The sequence below is a fragment of the Amblyomma maculatum genome, chromosome 1 (genome assembly GCF_055883805.1).
Source record: "Amblyomma maculatum isolate TAMU_Amacu chromosome 1, ASM5588380v1, whole genome shotgun sequence".
Taxonomy (NCBI): Eukaryota; Metazoa; Arthropoda; class Arachnida; order Ixodida; family Ixodidae; genus Amblyomma; species Amblyomma maculatum.
In genome coordinates, this window is record NC_139344.1 from 11,323,079 (window position 1) to 11,346,802 (window position 23,724).

General features: G+C 44.1%; 1 protein-coding gene across 1 annotated transcript in view; it reads left to right on the forward strand.

The window, feature by feature from the left end:
- LOC146201655 (annexin B9-like) overlaps positions 1-9,797 on the forward strand; it is a 32,031-nt gene extending 22,234 nt beyond the window's left edge. Inside the window, exons 7-9 of the mRNA XM_084583343.1 lie at positions 1,757-1,815; positions 4,169-4,291; positions 9,741-9,797. Coding sequence (XP_084439469.1) covers positions 1,757-1,815; positions 4,169-4,291; positions 9,741-9,797 — 239 coding nt within the window. The remainder of the gene's footprint in view (positions 1-1,756; positions 1,816-4,168; positions 4,292-9,740) is intronic.
- Positions 9,798-23,724: the final 13,927 nt, after the last annotated feature.

Consider the following 23,724-nt stretch of genomic DNA (forward strand, 5'->3'; position numbering starts at 1 on the left):
ATCATTCTGAAATTGAGCACAATGGCAAGGCGTGTCTACCAGAGATATAAGTTCCAAGTTGGCGTGGCATAGCTATCAAAGTCAAGCTACCTATGACTTTCATTTGCTTCCGCCAATGCAAAAGAAACTCGCAGATTGCTCGCCTTTGATAGCTGTACCACGCCAATATGGAACTTGGTAGACATGCCTTGCCATGGTGCTTAGTTTTAAAATGATGCTTTTCGAATGATTTTCGGAATATTTGCTAGCCTATTAATAACGAGCACGTTGTCACATGCTTTGCTTATTTGGAATAGCTACATGGGCGACTGCACGAGATGACGATGCACAGAGTAATTGGTGTCCATGGGTAATTTCACAGCAAGAAATACATACACTACTTCCCTCAGGGTACAAACACGTATTATGCCGGAATCGAAAGTCTTCCTAGTTGAGCTGCTTCCAAATGAAGACGTGTGATTGTCACGGAGTGCCACGGAAAGGGCGCTCTTGATAGTGCGCACTGCGGGGTCGTGCAATTTTAGTGAGCCAGCCCCACTCGGCCTTCTATTCTCTATTCGCTCTCATGTGGTTTATAGTAAGAGGAGGAACAGCTGTCAATCTCTTGGTCGCTACGGAGAAAAGTAACAAAGCTGGAGTCTTCTTGGTGTTCTACGTGAAGTGCGCACCTCAGGTTCCGCCCCACCTGCTGTGCCAGCTTGCGAAACTCGGCCCTTTTTTTTATTTATTTATTTTATTTATAGGTACTGCGATGTGGTACAGATCATAGCAGGGTGGGAAAAACAAAAAGAAATACAAGCATATAAACGCACTCAAATTCATAAAATTTGCAGGCACTTTTCAAACATTCATGAGCGCGCGTGTCACCCGCTGCGTTATCTAGGGCTGTACATGACGTCACGATGGTCTTAGCCTTTTCGGCCATCCCTAGCAAAACCTTTTGCAGTAAATTACAAAATAATCCGTCGTTGCACTCCGAAGCAAATGAGCTTCCGTGCCATGACTGCCAAATCCAAATAACCAATCAAACAAAAGAATAATAGAAGTGTTCACTGTCAAACGTATGTAGCAAGGGTTGGTCCTAAATGAGGCGTGGTTTAGAAGTTGAAAAGGACTTCGAGCTCTGCGCTGCCCCTTTACAGACCCACATTTTGTAATATAGACAGCCTGAAGCCTTTGAAGTTTGCAGCCATCTGTGGCTTTCACGGATGACAACCTCCAGAACGCAGAACTGCTCACTCAACACAGTTATAGTATTAAGTCGCAGTCATTTATCGGACGATGAGATAAATGTGTGAGGGCACATCACTTCCTGGGGCAGTTATTTCGGTATATATACCTCCGCGGGTGAGGGAAAATGGATAACGACGAACGATGGCAGTGGAGTGCGGTCGACACTTATGCAGCAAAGAGGTAGTGAGGACATGGTTCTGTAGTCTTAATTCTAGCAATGAAGGCGTTCGCGAATGTCTCAGAAAACTGAAAAATATCTCTTGAGCGCATTATGGGGGGAAAATGTTTCCGGGACACGCAAATGGCACCAGAGCATATAGCTTTGTTATCGACCAGTAGCTTTCGACCATATATTTTTGGGAATGTGATAGGAAATAAAGCGATTAATTGTTCCCTTCGCGCTTCTTGTCCAAATTCGCAGGACGCGCGTTTCAGAGACTTTTCTCCCCGAAAGTATAAGAAGCATAACTCTCGGTTATCACAATGCGCGACATGATGCGTAATTCTGTTTTCCTCTCTGCAGTCAAGTGCGTGTACAACATTCCATTCTACTTTGCCGAAAAGCTCTACAGGAGTATGAAGGTGAGTGAACTTCCATCGCTCAACGTGTGAGGAATAAGTTTACGAACACTGACTCGGCGTTCATTTACGTTACGCGAATGCGGCCCCTGACGGTCCTTCTGCTTTCTAACGCTCGCCGTAATACCTGACTAGGAGAACATTTGAGAAAGGACTGGGCATTGGGAATCGTGGCGACAATGTCAACGCGCGTAATCCCTCCGCAATGTGGCATATTGTTGTGTATAATACACTGGTATACTGCAGCAGCCGGCTTCTCTCTGAAAACTTAGCCACTACGTCATTTATTCGGTAATGACGATTTCACACCCTTTCGCTCATGAACCCCATATTCGGCCTAAATTTCACATTGGTTTTACAATAAACTTGCTCACCCATGAGATGCATTCTAACGCTGTCGTGACCGATGGCTTTGACCAAGGTAGCATGTTGCATTCGGCTTCTCTCATTCGGCAGTTACTGTTTGCGCACTGACATAATTTTCGCTGCCAACTGCTGTTCGGTGTAATAGAAAAGACCGGTGACTACGCAAGTGGCTAGACCAGTCGACATGGCCCGTATTTGAGTTTCACCGGTCTTGGTCTGGAGTGCATTTAGAGGCGAAAAGACAAGCCAGTGGTTTAGAGCATTGGAGCGCCAGAGGCGTAACAGACGCCTCACGCCTTCTCGGGACGAGCGGACAGCTTGGACCAAGTGCGGAATGGCAACTGCTAAAAAAGACAACCCATTCATTTTACACAACGTAAAGCACGTACTTAAGCGACGTTCAGCGTGAATATCGCTTGAAAGTAGCAAGCAGTCTCTTAAGCTCCTAGAAAGGAGCAGTGAAGGGTCAACGAAAATGGAGCAAGCCTTTCACCATTTGCACTCGTCTAGAGTAAAGAGAAGTATACCTATTCCTTTTTTCATCAGCCTATTCGTATGTTTTAAATAAATCTGCGACGACTGCAGGCATCACACTTTTGATCAAACATTAGAAAAAGTCGAAAGACTATCATGCTCTTTTAGTACCTTTTAAGAGATCTAGCGGAAGAACATGTAGTGCGGAACGACCCTCACAAAGACTCCTGGTCTGAATGCAGCATGTTTTTATCCTGTGCTGGATCGTCCGAGCAATTTGGTTTTAGGGAAACCAGTAGGTATACTTGCATACTTGTGCAGCACTGGGATAATGGCTGGTAGAAATTATTGAACTGTAATAAACTTTAAGTAAGAATAAATTCTTGACGGGGTTCTTACAAAATCTGCCAGGATTCTTTTTTTTTTTTTTTTTTTTTTTTTTGAGAGCGAGAGAGATGGTATAAGGTCGCAAAACTGATTCATTCAAGAACAGCCGTCTCGAGTTTGGCTTTCAGCTGTTGTCTTCAGTTGTCGCAAGTTTCAGATTCGGGCGACGAAGCGGCACTGACGTCAAAAACGCATTAAGTAAAATGCCAATCCCCCTTTTGGGAAGGCGCCATTTTTATGAGGGCAACAACAAAAAAGTGCAGTTATGATACAGCCGCCAGCAAATTTTGGAAGGCGACAGTGAATTCTACTCGGCATGCCGACGCAAAGCACATGTCCCATTGTTAACACGCACTGAATAGTAAAACACCTTCATTGTGTAGAAAAACAATGGCGACGACTAGCTGAGTGGGATGATGCAAAAATAGTCGCTACATATACTGGCATCATCACGGCTACATCTGGAGTCAGTTATGAAAACCATACCTCATGCGTTGAATCGTAATGACGGCACTCTAAACCAGTTACTCGCGTATTTTGTATTCGTTATTCAAAACGGTATAAAAACGTGCCACATTTGGTTATCATTGTGAGCAATATGGAAGCCGAAACTTTAAAATTATTTAAACTCAGGTAATGGGCGTCAGTGCTTTTTTTTTTTTTTTTTTTCGAGCGCATTTCTCCGGTCAGGCGGGAATCCGCCATATCCTCACTTCGACAAAGTCGCCTTCAATGCCTCTGCTTCAATCCAGCCAGACAAGCGAATTTCCCCTAGCTTGAAGTCACCTGCTGGCGGCCTTTGCAACGGCATACGAGGGTGTGGCTGTCGTACTCGCCATAGCTTGCTGAAAATTCTGCACTGGGAGGTTCCATGAACCACAATTTTGGATTTCTCCTTCATGCTCGAAACAATAACCGGCGGAAAACATCATTATTGGTTTATTTTGTACTATAAAGCTAGCTGCTTATTTAGCCTACCGAAAAATGACAGCCCCTCCTGAACTGTCTCAGTGGCTGCGCGCCATTCGGGCAAAGTCCGGGAGCTTAGATTGCACAGCGATAGCAGGATATGGCGGCGAATGTACGTATTGCTGCAATCTTCAACGCGGCTCTCGATTTTACCTTTCAGGGGATGGGAACATCAGACAAAGCGCTAATCAGGATAATCGTGTCCAGATGCGAAGTCGATATGGTCCAAATCAAAGAAGAGTTTGCCAGGACCTACAAGTCGCCATTGGAAAGCTTCATTCAGGTAAGAGCGCAATATACACAAGACGCACAGTGGTAATCAGAGCGGGGCCGCGCGATGGCACTGAAATTTTAAGGAATACCATGTACAGGGTGATGCACTTCTAGCTATAACTCGGCCACTGCTTTCAAATCCTCCTTGCGTCCGACCCGGCCATTCCATTAAGCTCGGCGACAGGCCATGCGAAGAATCACCTCCGCGTCCTACTGTGCATATATCGCTTTGCTTTGATAAGCGCCTGCATCCGCACAATGCTGCTTTGAAAGCAGTGACCGTGTTATAGATAGTAGTAGATCACCCTGTACATTCGCTGTGAGGGTTGCACGAGCCTTCCCGAATACGGATCAGCCGAGTGAGCTATTCAGACTTCGCGATGTGAAACATAATAGTGCGATTATTCAAGAATATGCAGAGGTGAGCACACTGACTGAACTATAATTACTAAACAGCTATATGTAACGGCAGATATAACGCGAAAGTGGGCTATATCAGTAGCGTCTGCGTGCAGTGAGGTTGCTGTACAAACAGTATGACAGTACCCTCTCTGCGGGAATAAACGACGAATAAGACGACTAAGCTTCGTCGTTAAGGGAAGGCGGCAACTACACCTCTGGTTTATATGCATCCATGAACGTTTGTAGCATATACGGTTGTATACATCATGGGAAAGGGCGGTAAGACAGCAGGTACTATTGCAACACACGCACACACGCGCGCGCACACACACACGCGCACGCACACGCTCGCGCGCGCACGCACGCACGCACGCACACACAGCTAAGTATACGTCGCGAGTACGCGTCGAAACATCTGTACCCGTTTGTCACGGAGTTCTATGCACCCACGATGTTATGGAGGCCCTAAGTAACACTGGATCTTTAACATAAGCCCATTTGTGCACACGCTCCTCCGTGGCGATAAAAAAACCTACTGAGGACAACTCCATCCGGTCTTCGTTCTCAGTAAAAATGTATTCTCCAGCTTGTTCTTACCATACATGTGGATGTTCGTCTGATAGCGAAGACAGCAAAATTCGAATATATCAGTGAGAACATTGGATTTAAAATTTCTCCCGCGAGTCTATTTTTGCTCGTGACGTCCTTACCGCAAAGGGCGGGTCGTCATTGTATTGAAGGGAATGGGGATATAGTGTGGTATTTGGAATCCGGGCCAAGAATCGGTGTTGACACAAGCACTTCAGTTGCGAAACTGGCCGGTGATGGCGACAAATGGAATTTATTTGTTGATCTCTTCTACCTTATAATGCGCAATTCGTTTTGGGTAAGAGTGGCCTCTTTGCATCAAGAACGTGTATACCTCACCGATGCAAAATTTATATTTGTCATCAGTGTCTTCTTAAGAGAGGGACAAAGGCGCTGAATTTAACTCAACTCCCTCAATAAGCAAATAGGAAGCGCATGCAGATGCACTGAATACGATAAGATGCTGGGAACGGTGAACAGAGCATGGCAGACACTTACACACAACACCCCGACCACTAATGTATCCCACAAGCCTCCCTTTAGATCTCTGCTCCGCTCTTCCCTTATTAACGTCCTCTTTACGGAAAAGTGAATGCGCCCCTGTCTCCCCTGTGCTCTTCTATATTCCATCAAATTTAAGAAGGGTTGAGGAGGTATCCATTCGAAGGATAAAGACTGGGGTGACCCTATAGACCAACACCGATCTGTGACGTAAGCACGATGCGGGGGCGCTTCTATCGCCAGCGTGGTCCGACTGGGGGTGAAAAATAGGCTTAGCGCCCGTAGGAACACATGGAAGCGAAATATTCCTATGGAATATGGAATACATGAAAGCGAAAGTAGGGGTTCGCCGCGAGGAAGCGCGATTCCGCGGTGAGGCGCTCACATCGGAAGGCTCCCGCTTCATGCATTGAGCTCGGTTCTGCGTGGCGATATGCGCTTGAGATTCTTGCGGTGTGACGAGATCATTCATCAGGAGAGCACCTAGTTGTGTCGCTCGAAGCGAAGCGGCGCTCCCAGCCGAGACCACCCACCCACCGACTAAGGCTGCCTAGCGCTCGGTAGATAAGGCAATCCGACAGAGCTAGACACGCATCCAGGTAGTTTTATTTGTACGCGCGGCGAGGCCGCAAAGAGCAACGTAAGGGCTGGAGGGGCTTTTTTATATTAGGGCACACTTGACACAGTCGCTTAATTTCGACGTATGTATTATGTTAGCGTGCTTTGAAAGACTTAGTGTGGGCTGGAAAAACATGCTTTTACGGCCCTGTGCTCCGAATCGCGTCTTCAGGAACGTGGGAGAGGGATACCTTCTCCTTGCAGGGCGCGTAGCTACGACTGCCGCAACTGGCAAAGTACGTTTTGCCAGTGAGCGTATGATTATGCTCTTCTTGCCGTAGCCCAATTCCCAAAATATTCAAGACAGCGAATCAAGGAGCCGATCTGCAGTTGTAGTCAAAAGGTATGCGCGACTTGGTCCTGCTTCAGAGCTACCGGTGCTGTGTCTATCGCCTCTCGATAGACTACACATGCCTCTGCCATCGGAAATAAGTGATCTTGACAGTAAGCGGCATGAAAGCCCGTACCCATTTTAAGTTAGACGTTTAATAACTAAAATAGACATATTTCAATGTTCAATGTTTTACTGCTGAGAGAAGTTCCGAAATCTCAGCGTGCGTGCCGCTGCCTCGTCGTAACGGCAGCGGAAGTGGTAGAAAGCATAGTCCTAAGCACGAAAAGCCACTTGCCGCGCACTCTAGGGGCTGCTATCCCGCCGCAGCGTGGGCGCGCACCGACAGAATACTTTTCTTCCGTTATGGCCTTGAACACGATGGTTGGCATCCTTTGGTCTCGACCCCTTTGAGCCGGCGTGGATAATATTCCATTGGACCCTTTAATAGCCGCTGGCTATGGATCCAAGCAGTGTCTGCCTATTTTCCTGTAGCGCACCAAATAACAATAAAAAAATAGGTTATGGCCGCACCTGTGTCCGGGCACAGCGTAGTGAAAGGAGAAGGCAACTGAAGTAGAATGATTACCCTCGAAGCTCGGAGTGACAGCGCCATTACTAGATTTTTCCAGCAGACAAGCCTGAATAATGCGCAATGTCAGAGAAAGGTTAAAAACCATGAGTAGCCTAAACCAATTCTGAGCCCTTCATACAGTATCTCATACCTTGAACTTAAGTTGAAGACAACGCAGATGGCTATGGAAAGAAAAATGGTAGGGATAACGTTAAGAGATAAGAAACGTGTAGACTGGGTCAGAGAAAGAACTGAAGTCACTGACATTCTAGTGGAAATCAAGAAGAAGAAATGGGCATGGGTAGGACATGTAGCGCGAAGAAAGGATATAACCGATGGGCGCTTAAGGTAACAAACTGGATTCCAAGGAAAGGAAAGCGTAACAGGGAGCGGCAGAAAGTTAGGTGGGCGGATGAGGTTAAGAAGTTCGCAGGGGTCAAGTGGATGCAGCTAGCACAGAACCGGGTTAATTGGAGGAATATGGGAGAGGCCTTCGCCCTGCAGTGGGTATAGTCAGGTTGTTGTTGATGATGATGATGATGAAGATGACCCTGAGCTGGTACGGAACCTTAAATATAACATTTTAGTATGTCTAGTCATATGCAGTTAGGATCAAGATAGGTGCGAAAAACATCCTGAGATGACTGCTCATTTTAAGCATATGTAGTCCCAAATGTTTTCCGTGCGTTCTTTTCGTTGTGCTGGAGAACAGATCCAAGCTAACTTGGCGGAGAGGGCAACAGACTGAGTGTGAGAGAGAGTGTGATTTTTGTGAGTGTGTGAGAGCGAGAGTGAGAGAGAATGTGATTTGTGTGACTGTGAGAGAGAGAGAGAGAGTGATTTGTGTGAGTAGGAGGAGATAGTGTGATTTGTTTGAGAGAGAGTGTTATTTAGGTTAGTGTGAGAGAGAGTGTGTGATTTGTGTGAGTGTGAGAGAGTGAGTGAGATATTGTGATTTGTGTGAGAGAGAGAGAGAGTGATTTGTGTGAGTGTGAGAAAATGAGGGAGAGAGTGTGTGTGAGTTTGAGAGAGTGAGAGAGGGTATGAGAGAGAGTGTGAGGCGAGAGAGAGGAAACCTTTATTTAGCTGGATAGTTTCTAAACTTATGTAAACCGCAACTGAGACACCACAATCAGACAAGAGAGACCTACTTGCAACTGATTTATTCGGAACAATGAGGACGACTTAAATACGAAAAGACTGAGACACGATGAAATCAAGGACGAGTTACATTGCCCTACTAGATGGCCCTACTAGATGGCCTACAGTAGTACTGTACTTTTAGTAGCTTCCTGTGTGCAAAAGTGTGAGGAGAGATTGTGATTTGTGTGAATGAGCGAGAGAATGTGTGATTTGTGTTAGTGTGTGTGTGAGAGAGAGAGTGATTTGTGCGAGTGTGAGAGAGAGTGAGGGAGATAGTGTGAGTGAGAGAGAATAAGAGAGAGTACGAGAGAAAGAGTGTGTGAGCGTGCGAGTGAGCTCGCGTGAGCGAGTGAGTGAGTGAGTGAGTGAGTGAGTGAGTGAGTGAGTGAGTGAGTGAGTGAGTGAGCGCGCGCGTGCGCAAATGAGTCATGAGGGACGCCGTGTTGAAAGGCTCCACAGATTAGTAGCGCGCGCGTGCGCAAATGAGTCATGAGGGACGCCGTGTTGAAAGGCTCCACAGATTAGTTTAGCCCACCTTGGTTTCCTCACAGTGCGTTGACAGCGTATTTTCTGCGGGAGGTGTTGCATTTCGCCTTTATCAAAATACGGCTACCACGGCCGAATGTAACTGGCAACTTTGGGATCAGCAGCCAAGCGGCTAAGCCGCTGAGCCACCGTGGCAGGTGCACCGGAAAATGAAACCACAAAGGTCTAGTCCTTGGAGGACAATGTTTTCGACGCGGACGCGATTATTGGCGGAAATAGCAAGTAAAAAATGAATAACAGGCCTTGATGGGGGATGCTATATAAATATTGTTACCTAGTAGAAGACGAAGAAGAATTGTTTTCCATCCTTACCTTGCAGAAGAGGCAGAGGTAGATGACGACGATGAACTGTTCCTTGGTGCTGCTGTCTGTTATGCCAGTCATTCTGTAACTAATAAAGCGTGACAATATGAAAACGAATCACATACTATAAGAAAGTAGACCTTGAATTCGACTGTGATGCATTACAGACGGAGAACCGCATCGTTTATTACCTGGGTTTGACGGTAAAGCTAGATCTTAGCTTTTGATCTTTGGCAGCGTTAGACACTCTCAAAACGACGCCTTGCAGATTGCTTGTTTGCTTAACTGGCGCTTAGCAACGACAGCGCCTTATGCAATACCTCGGGTTCGCAGTCAATTAATATAAAAAGAATTCGACCTGGAAGTTATATTGATGCTTCTTACATATATAACACTAGGTAATCAAGAGTTACCAGCTCCCTGCCTCTAACGCACACGGTATGCTACATGCAGAGTGACACCTCGGGCGACTACAGGAAAGCCCTACTTGCTCTCGTTCACGGAAACTGATATCTAAGGTGAGTATTCGTGACCAACATTTTTAAATGTAAATTTAGAAACTCTGCTCGTGACACTCATTTAATAACGAGCCACTGATCGACTCATTCTCACGCAGCTATAGGGATTTTGCTTAGACTCGCAGCCCTTCAGGATAGCCTGAAAGTTTCACACGTCCCCACTCTAGAAGTTCGGTTCTTGCTTGTGCTACATGGTGGGTACTTGTGTCATCCTGAGCCAAAAAACAAAGAAATGAAACGTGCTAATAAATGAAACGACACTTTCATTGTCGCGTTATCTCACTACTTCGCTGATAGGCTACTACCGCTTCCTTTCTTTTGTCTGTAAGTACAGCAAGCGACAGAATAGAAGTGAAGGTAGCAATGAAGCCCCGATTGCCAGTCAATTCGCACCCATCAAGTCCAGTCCTGGGGAAAGCTTGTACCCATCGTATTCACTTTTGGGTACCTGCTGGCTGCACTGGGGATCGAATCCCTCACCTTTCTGCGAGTTGGATGTTCATACCACTACGCCACTACTGCCACCGGTGAAGAGGTTTCCACTTTTATCGTCCTCAATCTATAGCATACGCCACTGAGAAGGATGGCACACTTTATTAAGAAACGTCGATGGTCACGACGCCCCTTTCGACGCCGCAGTCTGCGGTCTGAGACGTCTCCGACTTACTCCTGTCCGCTTTCGAAAGAGCTTGCTTCAGTATTCAGAGCGCTACGTTTCAGATCTCGCAACGCCTCCCAACGTACCATGGAATAGCTACTGCCCGACAGGGTTTCCCCATGATGAGATTCTCGATGTTGGATATCCCCGCGCAGTCGATCGTAGCTCTTTGGCACACGCGCTAACAACGAAGTCAAGGCATCAGCTGGCAGAACAATGTGGCCTTGCATGCTCATTAGCGCCCAGTGCTCAGTCCGTTCCTATTTCTTAAGGGACGAATCATCAACTGCTTCATTCGTTACTGGCTTGCCAGCCATATGGCATGTAAGGCACATAGAGTTTGGAAAGCACAGCGCAGGAAATACGAGGACAAAGAAAGGATGACGACGGCACGAGCACTGACTTTCAACGAGGTTCATTAGTAAACGCGTCAAGTATACGTTTGTATTATAAAAAAAAAAAAAAAAAAACAGGAAACAAAAGGCTCCTTGTCATCGCTACAGCGAACATATTCGGTGCATTTTCGACTAAACCTGTTGAAAATCAGCGCTAGTAACGTCGTCTTCTTTTCTTTGTCCGTTCATTTCCTGCGCTATGCCGTCCAGATGAATTACCAACAAGTTCCTTCATCAGTCCTAACAAACTATGCGGGGTTGAATGTCCTAAATAAACATCGTTTTAGTGACACCATAGTGGAAAGTTTCTGTAATTACGCCTAGATGCGGTTCTGTAATGCGCACTGACATCGCGCAGCACACGTCCCAACCGAAAAGCTGCTGCTACGGCCGGAATCTAGCCCGTATCCTCGGGCTCAGAAGTCGGCCGCCTTCCGCTCTCAGCCATCGCAGCGGACGCCAATCATTACAGATTGGTGTACTACACACAAGGTGCCGACCAGAATGCAATCATTATACGTTCATTATATCATTATTTATTATCATACTGTGCCCCCCTTCCTCCCACCCTTGTTGTGAGGCGAAGTCGTCCTTGAACAGAAACCGCTTAGGCCGAGTTAGGGAAATAAAGAGACGGCAACAAAAGAGAATGCGTGGAGGGATGCGATGCTAGCTTTATAAATAGACCTCTCGGGTTATCGGTCTTTTTGTAGGCGTGTGCGCTGGAAAACAACATCTGCTCATTATGGCCACTGTGGTGCTCATTTGTTTTCGTTTTCTTCCAGGGCTAACACTCGAACGTGGGCCGAGCATAAAAATTAGCGACTGTCCGTGGGAAGCTACGGCGTTTCCATGGTCCGGATGTGTTCAAGGGCATCGCGACCAGCGAGGGCACCACGCTCTGGAAAACAGAAGAGAATTAATGTTGGAGCGGTTTCTCACTGCTAAAAATCACTGCGTCAAAAAAGAAGAAATGAGAATGCGAGTCTACACCTCTAAAAAATAAAGCTGTTTTTAAGAAAATGGGAGCTTCCGGTATTTGAAAGGTCTCATAATAGCTGAAACGATTCATATTAAAGCACTGACGACGTCTCATTGAACTGCGCGTCGCGATGTGTGAAACTGAACATCAGGTTTTGTTTCAACACCTCTTCTTGGGCTAGTTGGTGCATACTTGAATATTTGAATGGTCGTTTTTGTTCACCCTCTCTTCTCTTCCGCCCTCCTTTCACCTTGAAACTTCATCTTATACAATGTGCTGCCTGTGTTTAGTCTTTCTTCTGGTCTGCGTGGTTTGGCGCAACTTTGTCACCAATTCAAAACTATTTATTAGCACCGGCAGCGCCCTAAAGGTGAGTATATAGTTGAAGGTCGCAAGATTTTTTCATTAGAGCGTTTGTTATGGTTAGGGCACTTGGCGTACTCTTCTGTGGCCGAGGAATGCACGAAAAGAGCCCAGACGTTCTTCAAAGAAAGACTACATTGCGCTTATTTTTGTATGTCTGCGCTTTAGGCAAGCGATGCTAATTCGCATCCAGTCATGTGTGCTTTATAACTGCACTATTAAAGAAATAGTCTCGTCAATTTGAAGACTATCAGCCATGCGTGGTGTTTCGGTATATGCTGGAAAGCTCATCTTTACCTTACAGACTGCTGCTTCCACACCAAGGTGAACTTCAAGTCCCCTGTATGGCAGCCGCGACCACGTCTTGAGCGTGAGCATGTTTGTGGTAATTTATTCCTGAATGTACACCTTTTGTTTTACACAAATTTATACGCGAAAACAGGTTTTTCTTAGGTTGTCTGCTTTCTGCGAATTTATTTTAAATTTTGCAGCAAAAAAAAATGTACACATCAACATAGTCTTCAAACACACTTATTCAGTGTCTTTAAAGTGAAAATTAATACCCATGAGAAAAACGCAGGTGAAAAGTGCTCGGTGGGATTGGGAACACAAATTATATAGTCTGGGATCTCGCACGAGAAAACTGGCGTGTTTTGACAAATCTAGAGCTCTAGAAGGCATCCAACAGTAAGTCCTTGCCGGTAATAATAGCAAAAGCTGATCCCTGTTCAGCCTCCGAATCTTCTAGACGTGCATACGCCTAGTGCTTGAGCAACAGGCTTGTTACGATCGGTGCGAGAAAATTTTAGGCAAGTAAAAACCTAGGTATTTCGATTTTTTAGACGAATGCCACCCACAGCTTCTGGTAAGCAAGGACTATAGATCGGGCAAAAATATTTTTGCTAAAATTGGGCGCATGAAGGATGCATTCACCAGTGAAATGGATGGCTCATCAACTGGTGCCAGAGAGTCGGGGAGAAATGAGTGTGAGGGAGGAGGGGCAGTGTACAAAAAACAAAAAAAGTTCTCCATAGTCACGCACCAAGGTGTGGGTTCCAGATAAGGGTGAAATTCAGAAGCCCGGAATCTCGAGACAGAGCGCCGGCAGCAAGGGTATCAACCATGGGAAGATCCCTTCGAGAGCTAGGGTCATTCTACTGCAATAAGTATTAGGCAAGGTCAGGGACAGCAATTGTTTTTGTGATTCTATTTGATTCCTATTATTTTCGTCCTCCGGCTTTGGCTCTAGCATTTCCACGATCCAGCTATCGCATGGATCTTACTGCCGTCACGACAGATGACAAGAACAGAATAGAGTTGAAATAAATGAATTGCTATATTTCACCAGACTTTATATGCGTAGCACGGCAGCAGAGAACAGTGGCATCTGCCGTGCCGGAACTTAATTTTGATGTTTTTACGAGATGTTAACTAGCATGCGCAGTACTTCACGATACCAGTGTACGACTGCTTTCTAGGCTGGCATAGTTAACACATTTCTTTTGGTGCAATTTGACTCGAGTCGGAGGCGCCGAATTCCTGATCCCAATGTTGAGCGAGCGTACAGTGGTGCCTCAACCAGTGATGAAGAGAAAAAAAATGCACTAGTATCATATTATCCCGGCCCTGGGCTCGTAATATAGCGATTTTTATTCCGCCAGTTCTATTCCGAATCATGCTTCGCGGCGTCTGGAAGATCTGTGATAAAGCGGTGGCGGGGCTTCGCTTGAGCCAACGACTAAGGGCGAAAATAAAGAAAGGGTGAAGGGTGTCGAGTGAAAGGGAAACGCAATACCGTCACAGCCCACAGGGCATGACGCTGTGAAGACTTCTGCGTGACTCTCGCGGATCTAGGCTTTTATCATGAACTGCTTTAAAAATCTTAAACTGGTTTTTATTTAGAAATCGACAGTTTATCGAGCTTAACTCCGAGTAACACGTGCCTATTGGTTCGTACAGTTTCCAAAGCTTCGTGTAAGCGTTTTTCAGTGTAGCAATGCGCATCAGTTGTTGTTTTTTTCTTTTTTGTTTTTAAAGCGTCAATTTATCGCTCACCGGTGTTGCTGCTACCTTCGTGGGAGGGAAAATAGTTGTTTGTGCAGGCGAATTTCTAGGCAAGATTTTAACAAGTAATTTGTGGAGGCTATCAATAGAAACCTAGTTGAGCAGCTTGTTCTGAACTATTGCTTGCAGGAGCTGTACCAGGCCCCGTCGGTCTATGCAGGAGCATTCGGCTCAGATAGCTCACAAAAACAAAAGAGGGCGTTTTTTCTGTGTGATGAACAACGATTACCAATGGCTGATAACTATAATAAATATATCAAAAAGGACCGAATAACTACGTTGTCATAATTTGCTGCGATTGGCAAAAGTAGCATTTCATGATTAACCTAGCGATGGCTTTATTCAATCAGCATTCTGGATGGATGCTATGCTACGAGGCCGTCTACCATGAGTAGGGTTTGGTTTCAAAATGATTGACATACACGAAAAGAAAGTGCAGTATTCAAGTCTACGAATACCGTCAGTAACACGTAGATCGACTGAAAGTTCTGACCTGTGAGAGAGTCACAGTGGCCTACCAACCACAAAATCGAAACCCTTTATGACATAAGAATCAATGACATCGCACAAAACTTTTCGCGACTTAAGAAGCTACTGCTCAATATAGTTTATGAAACTTTAAGCTATAGTCTAATTCCGAAAGGAATGAAGGTTAGCTAAGCCCTCTGTACAAGAAAGGTTCAAAGACGTCACTAGAAAACTAAAGACCGATAACAATCCTATCTTCTCTTGCTTGCATATTAGAAAGGATTGTCTTCAAGTCTATGCTTGGCTTCTGTAATACGTTTAACTTATCAGTCCTGCCCAGAATGGATGTGGGAGCAGATTAAGCACGACGCATCTTCTAAAAGACTAATAATTTTGTTTGTAATGCAATAGATAAAAACAACACAGTCCTCGGCTTTTTTATTGACTTACAGAAGGCATCTGACGCAATAGATCCCGAGATACTGTTAGTCAAACTGTATAACTTTGGCTTTACAGGTATATTTCAGTCTTTTTTTAAAGATTATTTTACCGATCGTGTTCAGTGCGTTCGTATTGAAAACACTTTCAGTACGATGACAAAAATGAAACACTGAGTCCCGCAGGGCTCAGTCTTAGGCCCACTGCTGTTCAATATTTATGTTAATGAGCTGGGCTATCTGCCACCGAAATCAAAAATGTATTGGTATGCCGATCACACAGCCCTTGCTCTCCCCAGCGGCGGGTATGACGAAGCAGCTAATATTATTCTACAAGACATCTCTTCTGTTATTTTGGTTTGCAGCAAATTGAATATTTGTAAATGAAGCATGGACACTACTGTTTCGCTAATCCACAGAAAAAATTAATGCCAAAGCAATCTGTTTATCTTCATGGCTACAGTTGCACACTGAGTTTGCTGTTCATTGCAATTAGTAAATACTGTTAAATACCTCGGCCTTACTTTCGACGAAACCTTATCCTAGGGTGAGCAAATTGATGAAGTTGCAAAACGATTACGATCTCTCTGCGCACAACTGTATAGATTAAAGTCTTCTTGCAATCTGTCCGTGCGGAAGATAGCATACAACTTCTTAGGCGAATCTATCATAAAATATAGAATTTGCACCTTACGGATTTGCCTCTGCGCGTAGGCTAAATACGCTGAACCGCATCCTTCACAAAATATGCGATAATCCTACATACGGTACAAAATATCATTGTGAACTTGTTGTCAGTACCATACGTACATTAAACATTCTTTACACCCGGGAGCAGTGTGTGTTTGATGTTTTGTGCAAAAATTACTTCTCTTCTGAGTTCAACGTTGACAATATAAAAGTGCTCCGGTGCACAAAAAAGTTCATCCAACCTCAAATTTTAATAATTATGGATGACAAATACAAAGTTTTTATGTACCGTTTTACTTTAAACAGCTTTTGTACGATATTCACTTATCGGATTTCAGCTCTGCTAAGAAGCTTCTAAGATCATGGCTGACGTCAGATATATAATCTGTTTTATTCCTGTGTGAACTGTAATACTTCGCATTTTTTGTATTCCTAGCGGCCATGTCAATGTACTGAAAGCATATCAGTGTGAAATCCTTGTTCTCATTTGAGAATCACATTTTTAGTTATGTTTTCTTTCCTTGTTCCTTTAAAGCGAGTTAAAAATGCAGTTTTCATTTTTTTTTAAATCATTTTTCCCCTTTCTTTAATAATCGCTCTAAGACGTTCTGTTGCACAGGTACAGCCACGTGTACACTTTTCTTGAATATGTTTTTCGTGGTGGCCTTTGTTAAAGCTATTGGCGAAGCCGCCGGTCTGCCCAGCTCTGCACACAAGCGAATCGACGCTTATGCGAGCTGGATGGAAAAATGTACACAAATTGAATAAAACAGTAATAATAATTAATAATTACAAGCCGCAATTATTGGAATATATAAAGATGGAGGCGAAGGCATTTGTAGAACCTGGCCGGAAATACATGTTTGCTCGAGTTCACCAGTGTGCAATGGAAAGTATATGATGTCCAGAGTTGCGCAGATCTGAAAAGACTTGTCAGCGACACAGGTTCCATCAATGAATACTGAGTACTTGATTCTATTATAGGAGTTAGCACAGACACTACACAAAGAGAAAAGGAAACACGTACAACGGGACAAGCGCATGCGTCTGCTCTTATTCTTTGTCTATAGGGACCGGGCGCATGTTGTATTACGCCACTGAAGCCTTGGCGAGACAGCGCCGCCCGGGGCAAGAGAGGAAATCCGAGGTCACGTTCGGCGAAGTGTACTTCGAATGTCTCTACTCGTCGTTCCGCGGTGCGGCTTTCAAACCTTAAGTAATCGCACGTTTTTTTTTTTTTTTTTTTTTTTTTTCGATCAGGAACAGTTGAAGAAGAGATGAGTCGTCCTCGGCGTAGAATGCAAGCTTTTGAAACCGTCTGATGTGGGGTATTCTTCTCATGTACTCGGAAATTCCGCGCGCGCGTTTTTGTCATGCGCTAAGAGACGCCGTCGTTATGCGCCTATGAAGGTGACTTCGGCGACACGACCTGTGCCTGCGCTGTACCTCCATTCTGTTTCCATACTTTTTGGTACCGGCAAGAAAATAGAATACCGTCAGGCCATGAAGCGATGAGACCGTAGCAGTGGTAGTTGTAAGTCGTGAAGAAAGGAAGATGCAGAATAACTGCCTCTTTTGGCAGTGGGCTGAAACGATTCATGATGGAATTACAGCTGGTGATTTTCCGGCTTCAGACTCGCAATGAGAGCGGCATAAGTAGTACAATAAACAAACAAGGCGGAATTGGGGTTACGTTTTTGATCCAAAGGCGAAGAAACAAATTTGCAGTACTCTGCACACGTACGCCGCCATGGCTGACTAAACCTGGCCTTGAGACTACCCAGCTTCATTATGAGCGAAATAACCAACTCCTTCTCAGCATCATCTTTACAAATACAATGACGATCTTATTTCACACATTGAAGCTGCTAGAGGTAATTGACTTCGATAATGCTATAATATTAATACGTTCTCTATCTCCCGACATGCTCTGGAAGTTGATTAAAAAAAAAGGTTATGTTTACTGCTCTCAAGGAAATTATTTTCTGGGCACCTACTATGATAGATGCAGTCCTAGGAATACTTTGCGTTTGTCCGCCTAGGCCTTCTCCCAGTGCAGGAAATTCATCGCGATTGACGGCACCTATCTAAAGGGCTTAGTAGTCCAATACACTACAAAAAAACGTGCGTAAATTGCAATCGAATAACAACGAATGTAATTTGTTGTCAGATAGGCCAACAAACAACCAAGATGGCGTTCTATTGACGGGATACACCCTCACTCGCCCTGATGGCTCGTGCGCTAAGGTGTTCTACTTTATCAGTGCACAACGATTTTACGAATCTGATACCTGGCCGTGCTAGCGGCATTTCGATGAAACTGAGGGGATGCGCCCACGTTGTCAGCTTTCTGTTTAGACGTTGGGAATCACGGAAGGTTGAAAACAAGTCAGAGCGTTTTTAATACCCTGTCACTCGCGAACTCTGGCTTGAAAGAGTTCCGTTTCCTCTGTTTCACAGCGTTAATCATATGAGAAATTTCTCCGACTTTTTAAAAACTGTCTTATCTTACTATATGTCCTGATCAGGAAATCTCGGGTTCCCTAAAAGCCAAATGAGAAGCACCGTGCTTAGCCGGGCCATGAAATGAGCGCTGCTGAGGAAATATACGCAAAACTGGTGCCCCGTCCTACGTAAATGCAAAATATACAACAAAGAAATGTTTGCTACTCAAAACGAAATGCGAGCGGGACTGTTGACACTTCAAAGCGGCAATCTGCGCGCCTTTAAAATGAAAATAAACCGCAGTAATGTTCGTTTTCAATGACTAAAATATAGTTTTTCTTTCTCATTGGAATCTGATATGGAACTAATAGCAGCTTTATTGGCCACGCAACTCTTGTAAAAGACCTAGAAAATTTCGCAAGCTGCCTGAGACTTCCAGAGTATTTTTATGAGCATCTAGTTGCCAATGACAGGAAAAAATGCATTGTCCTCGTCGAAACACTGGACTCCTACAGTACAACGCAATAAATATCTAGACATGTATATAAAAAAGGTTCAGCAGGATATGTTAGGAGCATCTAAGGATAAAGTGCCTTTCCGGTACAATTTATTGTCTGATGAATCGGCAGCAATTTAAGAACTAGTGACATCCACGGAAATTGTTATAAAGCCTGCGGACAAGCGGGGTGCCATAGTTATTGTGAATACGTCAGATTACGTTAGTGAGGGCCTCAGACAACTAGATGACGACACGTTTTATAAACGCCTTGATTATGATCCGACATCGCAATACCAATCAGAAGTCATTGACACCCTAGATGGACTGTTGAATGCTGGCAGAATTACAGAAAGAATATTGAACTCACTAATTCGTCTGAATCCAATTGCCGCAGATTTTACGTATTCGCCGCGAGATCGACCTAGGGGTGGCGCCACTGTCACTCCGGTAGTGTGGATCAGCAGCCGGCGGCGCTCGCAGAAACGCACGCTGCCTAGGTCTGCTTCCGCGTTTACGGCGGGTTTGTTGGCGATGAAAACGTGTCTTCTGTAGTATTTCTGCAATATTGTAGAAAAAAAATTTCGTCAATGCAGCAGAAGAAGAGCGGATTTTAGGAAAACAAAGCACGCAACCACCAGTCTTCTAGATTTACTTTGCGCGTTTCTTGCGCTGTACCGCGCTCACGTGCCTAATGCTTGGGCCTGCCTAATGACAGCTTTGTTTTTCTTATCGACTTTTGAACAGTTTGCGCGTGTCTCATGCGAGTGAGACCGGTGAATTTAGTGTTAAGCCCACGCAGATACAATGTCCGTGCTTACCTGCAGTAATTTAGATTGAATCGAGAAAGCCTGGTTCATTATATCGTACTTGACTCGAGGATTAAGCAGGTTAAATGTAGCATTGGCAGCGCACTGCATGGCGAGTTGCTTTAAACTGAGTGCACATCAACTCTGTCCCAGGCAACCACGCACAAGTATCCCCAAAAATGAGATCACGCTGACACTGTACAGGAAACCTCGCCGCACAGGAAAGCTGATTGTTCACGTGTACAGCGCTGAGTGGATTGAATTTGCCGAGATCCTTTTTGCCGCCACTGTAATAGAATGTAATAGTGTATTAATGAATGCTCCACTAACTGTAAATGATTTCCTGAAACCGAGGAAAGTATAAGGGATTTATGATGTGTGTGATGTTAATATATAACGGTAAATTAGTAGTGTAATTATTTTGTTTTGCAATGCGAATAAATTTCACCGTGTGAGAGAACTTTTACACACTTGACAGAATTTACAATAATCAGCGATTAATTTTCAGTAACGTTAAAGTGCAAGCTACGATTTACTCGCTGCGAAGACATCGTTATAAACTGCGCATGGGCACTGTCATGTTCTGGAGAAGCAATTTTACAGGCTGGAAATTTCTTTATCACTATATTATTTAGCAGTGACTAAATCTTATGCGAAGTAAAATATTAGGGTTGCTTCCAAAACAGATGCCGTATATAAAACTATTCCGAAAGAAATGGAAGTCATCTTATCATGCGACTATAAAAATGTATTTATTCCCGAACTAAACACTGATATTTAAGCCCGCATGAAGCTGTTTTACTCCCCTTGTCAAAATTACGAGTTTTGTCGGAAGACAGCACTTGGACGAAAAGGGACTATAATGATTATAATAGGCTACTCTATGTGTATTATGTAATATTTAGGGTAACAATTAGGTGCAGGGAATATGTTTGCCAAACATTCGAGCATTTCTCTAAAGCAAAATGTGCTCACTAAAACTTTTACGGGTGCACAGAAGCCTTCACTAAGAGAAAAAAAAAAAGAAAATAAAATAAATACATATTGGCCCGGGTTTAACGCATGAAAGCGGCATCTGCTATGACGGATGATTGCAGGCTGGTTTTGGTGTCGTTTTTTTTTTTCGTTATTAACACCACATTTACCACGTGGGATTGTTTATTGTGTAGTCAAATCCCACAGCAGAGGAACGCCTTTTGAAACGGTTGTAATTGAATCCCCCGTTCTCGAAATCTGCAGTCGAGTGCCCTTACCATCGAGACACCGCGACAGAGGTTTCAAAGCAAAAAAAAAAAAAAAAGTACCCACACAACTCTATCGTGCATACAGACGGCATAGCAGGCATAGAGTGGTCTGTTCAAACTGCATTCTGCTATATGAAGCAGTCTGCGATAGCATATGTTTTAGTAGCTGTGGTATTCCAAACAGAAACGGGAATATGCGATTTCTGAGCGTTTGCATTAACATTTATTGACGGCAACGACCTGTTTTGCTTTGACACGCTGGTAACGACAGTACCACTTCGTTGGAGACTATGCATGTCAAAGGATCTCAAGCGCCGAAGACCGCGATGGATGATGTCCTTATCCAAGCATGACATGATCGATACGGACAAGTATATATGTATTTTTAATGAAGCGTGCGGTTATAGACTGTTCATATTTATTTTGCAAGAGGCATATAGGTAAGCAAAAGCTCACAGGAACTGCGAAACAAACAAAAACACTCCTGTACACGCCACATGCGCGCGCGTAAATCACTGCGGGCTGGCACGCGACGCGAAAACGCATCCACACTGAGTAGGTTTCGCCGCTGAGCCGCAAGGTGGCGACTCTGCTCGATCTCGAGGCCAATTACCAGAATTACATTAGAACAACCCGGGGCGACCTACAGTCTCCGGTGTTGGAACGGTGACTGAAAACCCCTCGTGTTATGTCGACACCCTTAATAATAGAATTTCTTCCAAGTTCTTTTCTTTCATAAAGGATACCGCTCATTTCCTAGCTGATATCAATGACCTTAATATCCCACCTGGCTCGCCTCTTGTTACCTTAGATGTCACTTCACTGCATACGTATATACCGCATAGCGATGGTTTCAGTCCGTAATGAACGCCTATGATAAACACTGCCCATATAGACCTGTTGATAGTTCGACATTAGGTACTCTCTTGAGGCTCATACTTGATCTTAACAATTTCAAATTTAATGACACCCACTACGTGCAGGTTAGGGGTACTTCAATGGATACCAAAATAGGTCCTTATTATGCCAATATCATTATTGGATACCTTGAAACCGAGTTCCTCAATATTCGTCCGTTGAAATCGTTCTTTTAGAGGCTTAATTGATTATAATTTTATAATCTGCCATCACGGCGAGCAACAACTCCTTGCGTTTATTGCAGATTTCAAAAAGTTTCATCCATCAATCTCTATCACGCACTAGTACTCAGCTTCAACTATTAGGTTTCTTAATGTGACTGTGTCCCTTAACGGTAAAAAATTAACTACTTGACTTTATAGGAAACCTGCTGACTGCCAACAGTATCTTCACTTCAACAGGAGCCATGTAAAGCATTGCAAAATCTGTATTCCATACAGTCGGGCCGTTAGTTTTAAAAGGATATGTTCCAAACCATCTGGCTTCTACGGGAATTGTGAAGAACTTCGACGCGTTCTAACTAAACAAAAATATTCCGCAAAGTTAATTGACGATACATACCTTTAAACGCGCAGACGCACTTGACCGCGAGCCATTACTTTATTCAACAAATGATCCTGTCTAGAAACAGCAGACTAACTAGGTTTTAACCTACTTAGCCCCTCTCCCTAACACAAAAGGTATTCTAAGTAGACATCACAACATCCTGATGCAAAGTGACCGCCTAAAAGACATCTCGTGGGAACCGCCCCGAGCTGTATTCAATCATGCTAAAACTTTGCGCGATATTTTGACTTCTTCGAGAACCACCCTTCCCGATTTTACTGGCTGTACACCATGCAACGAATCTCACAACATATGTTTCCAAATGACAACGTCATCACTAGCTGTTAGTATTGCTTTCAACTACCGTATAAAAATTAAAGGCAACTTCACCTGTGACATTGCCAATGTAATTTACCAGTTTGAATGTTCCGGCTGCCAGCTCCAGTATACAGGGCAGATTGCGACTTCTTTCAGATTTCATTTTACCAATCACAAGGCGCACAGTACGAACCTGCCCAACCTACCACTGTCCAAGCAAGTAATCATTCAGGGTCATTCATTTGAGCAATTTAAAATCACTATCTTGTAATCTAGGTTTCGATCACACTACGACAGTGAAGTCAGAAAATCATTTTTAATTCACAAGACTGTGTCATCGGGTATTAACAAAAGCGTATGCAAGATTAATTGTCTAAGTAACACTATTTCTGATTTCAGGAACTTCGAAAGATCGGCCGGGAAATGAATGGTATCGTATTTCTCCGTTCTCTCCCACTCGCTCTTTTGTTTTCTAATGTGTACGTATTGTGACCACCTCAATGTCCGCAGTTTAGCCACGTGCCTTGGTATGACTACTGATTCGATTAATGGTGATGCACTTTTGCGCTCGAGTGGGCTTCTTAAGATTCTCGATAATGTCGCGCCACCACGTGATATTATTTTCTTGTTATTTTAAACTAGTTGTAATCTGCCTCATGACGCATGTGTGCCTGCATGAGTATTACCTATATTAATTTTGATTATTAGATGGCAATTGTCATCAATACTGATACTGATAGACCTAGCATATAAACACTGCCTGTAACCTAGCTTCTTCCGATGAAGGCCGGTCCCGCGGCCGAAACAACGTCAATACATTCTTTTCTTCACCACGTCTGACTTTTTTTTACTATATATATATATATATATATATATATATATATATATATATATATATATATATATATATATATATATATATATATATATTGTAAGAATAGGGGGTTTATTCAGCAGATCAACCGGACTTGATCAGCAGGACTGAGCAGATCAGCGGCGAATACAGCTGCAGCGAACACAGTCAGCTCCAGCACGCGCAGCGATCACGATGCCACTGACTGGCATGTTCATTGTGCACTTCTTCCT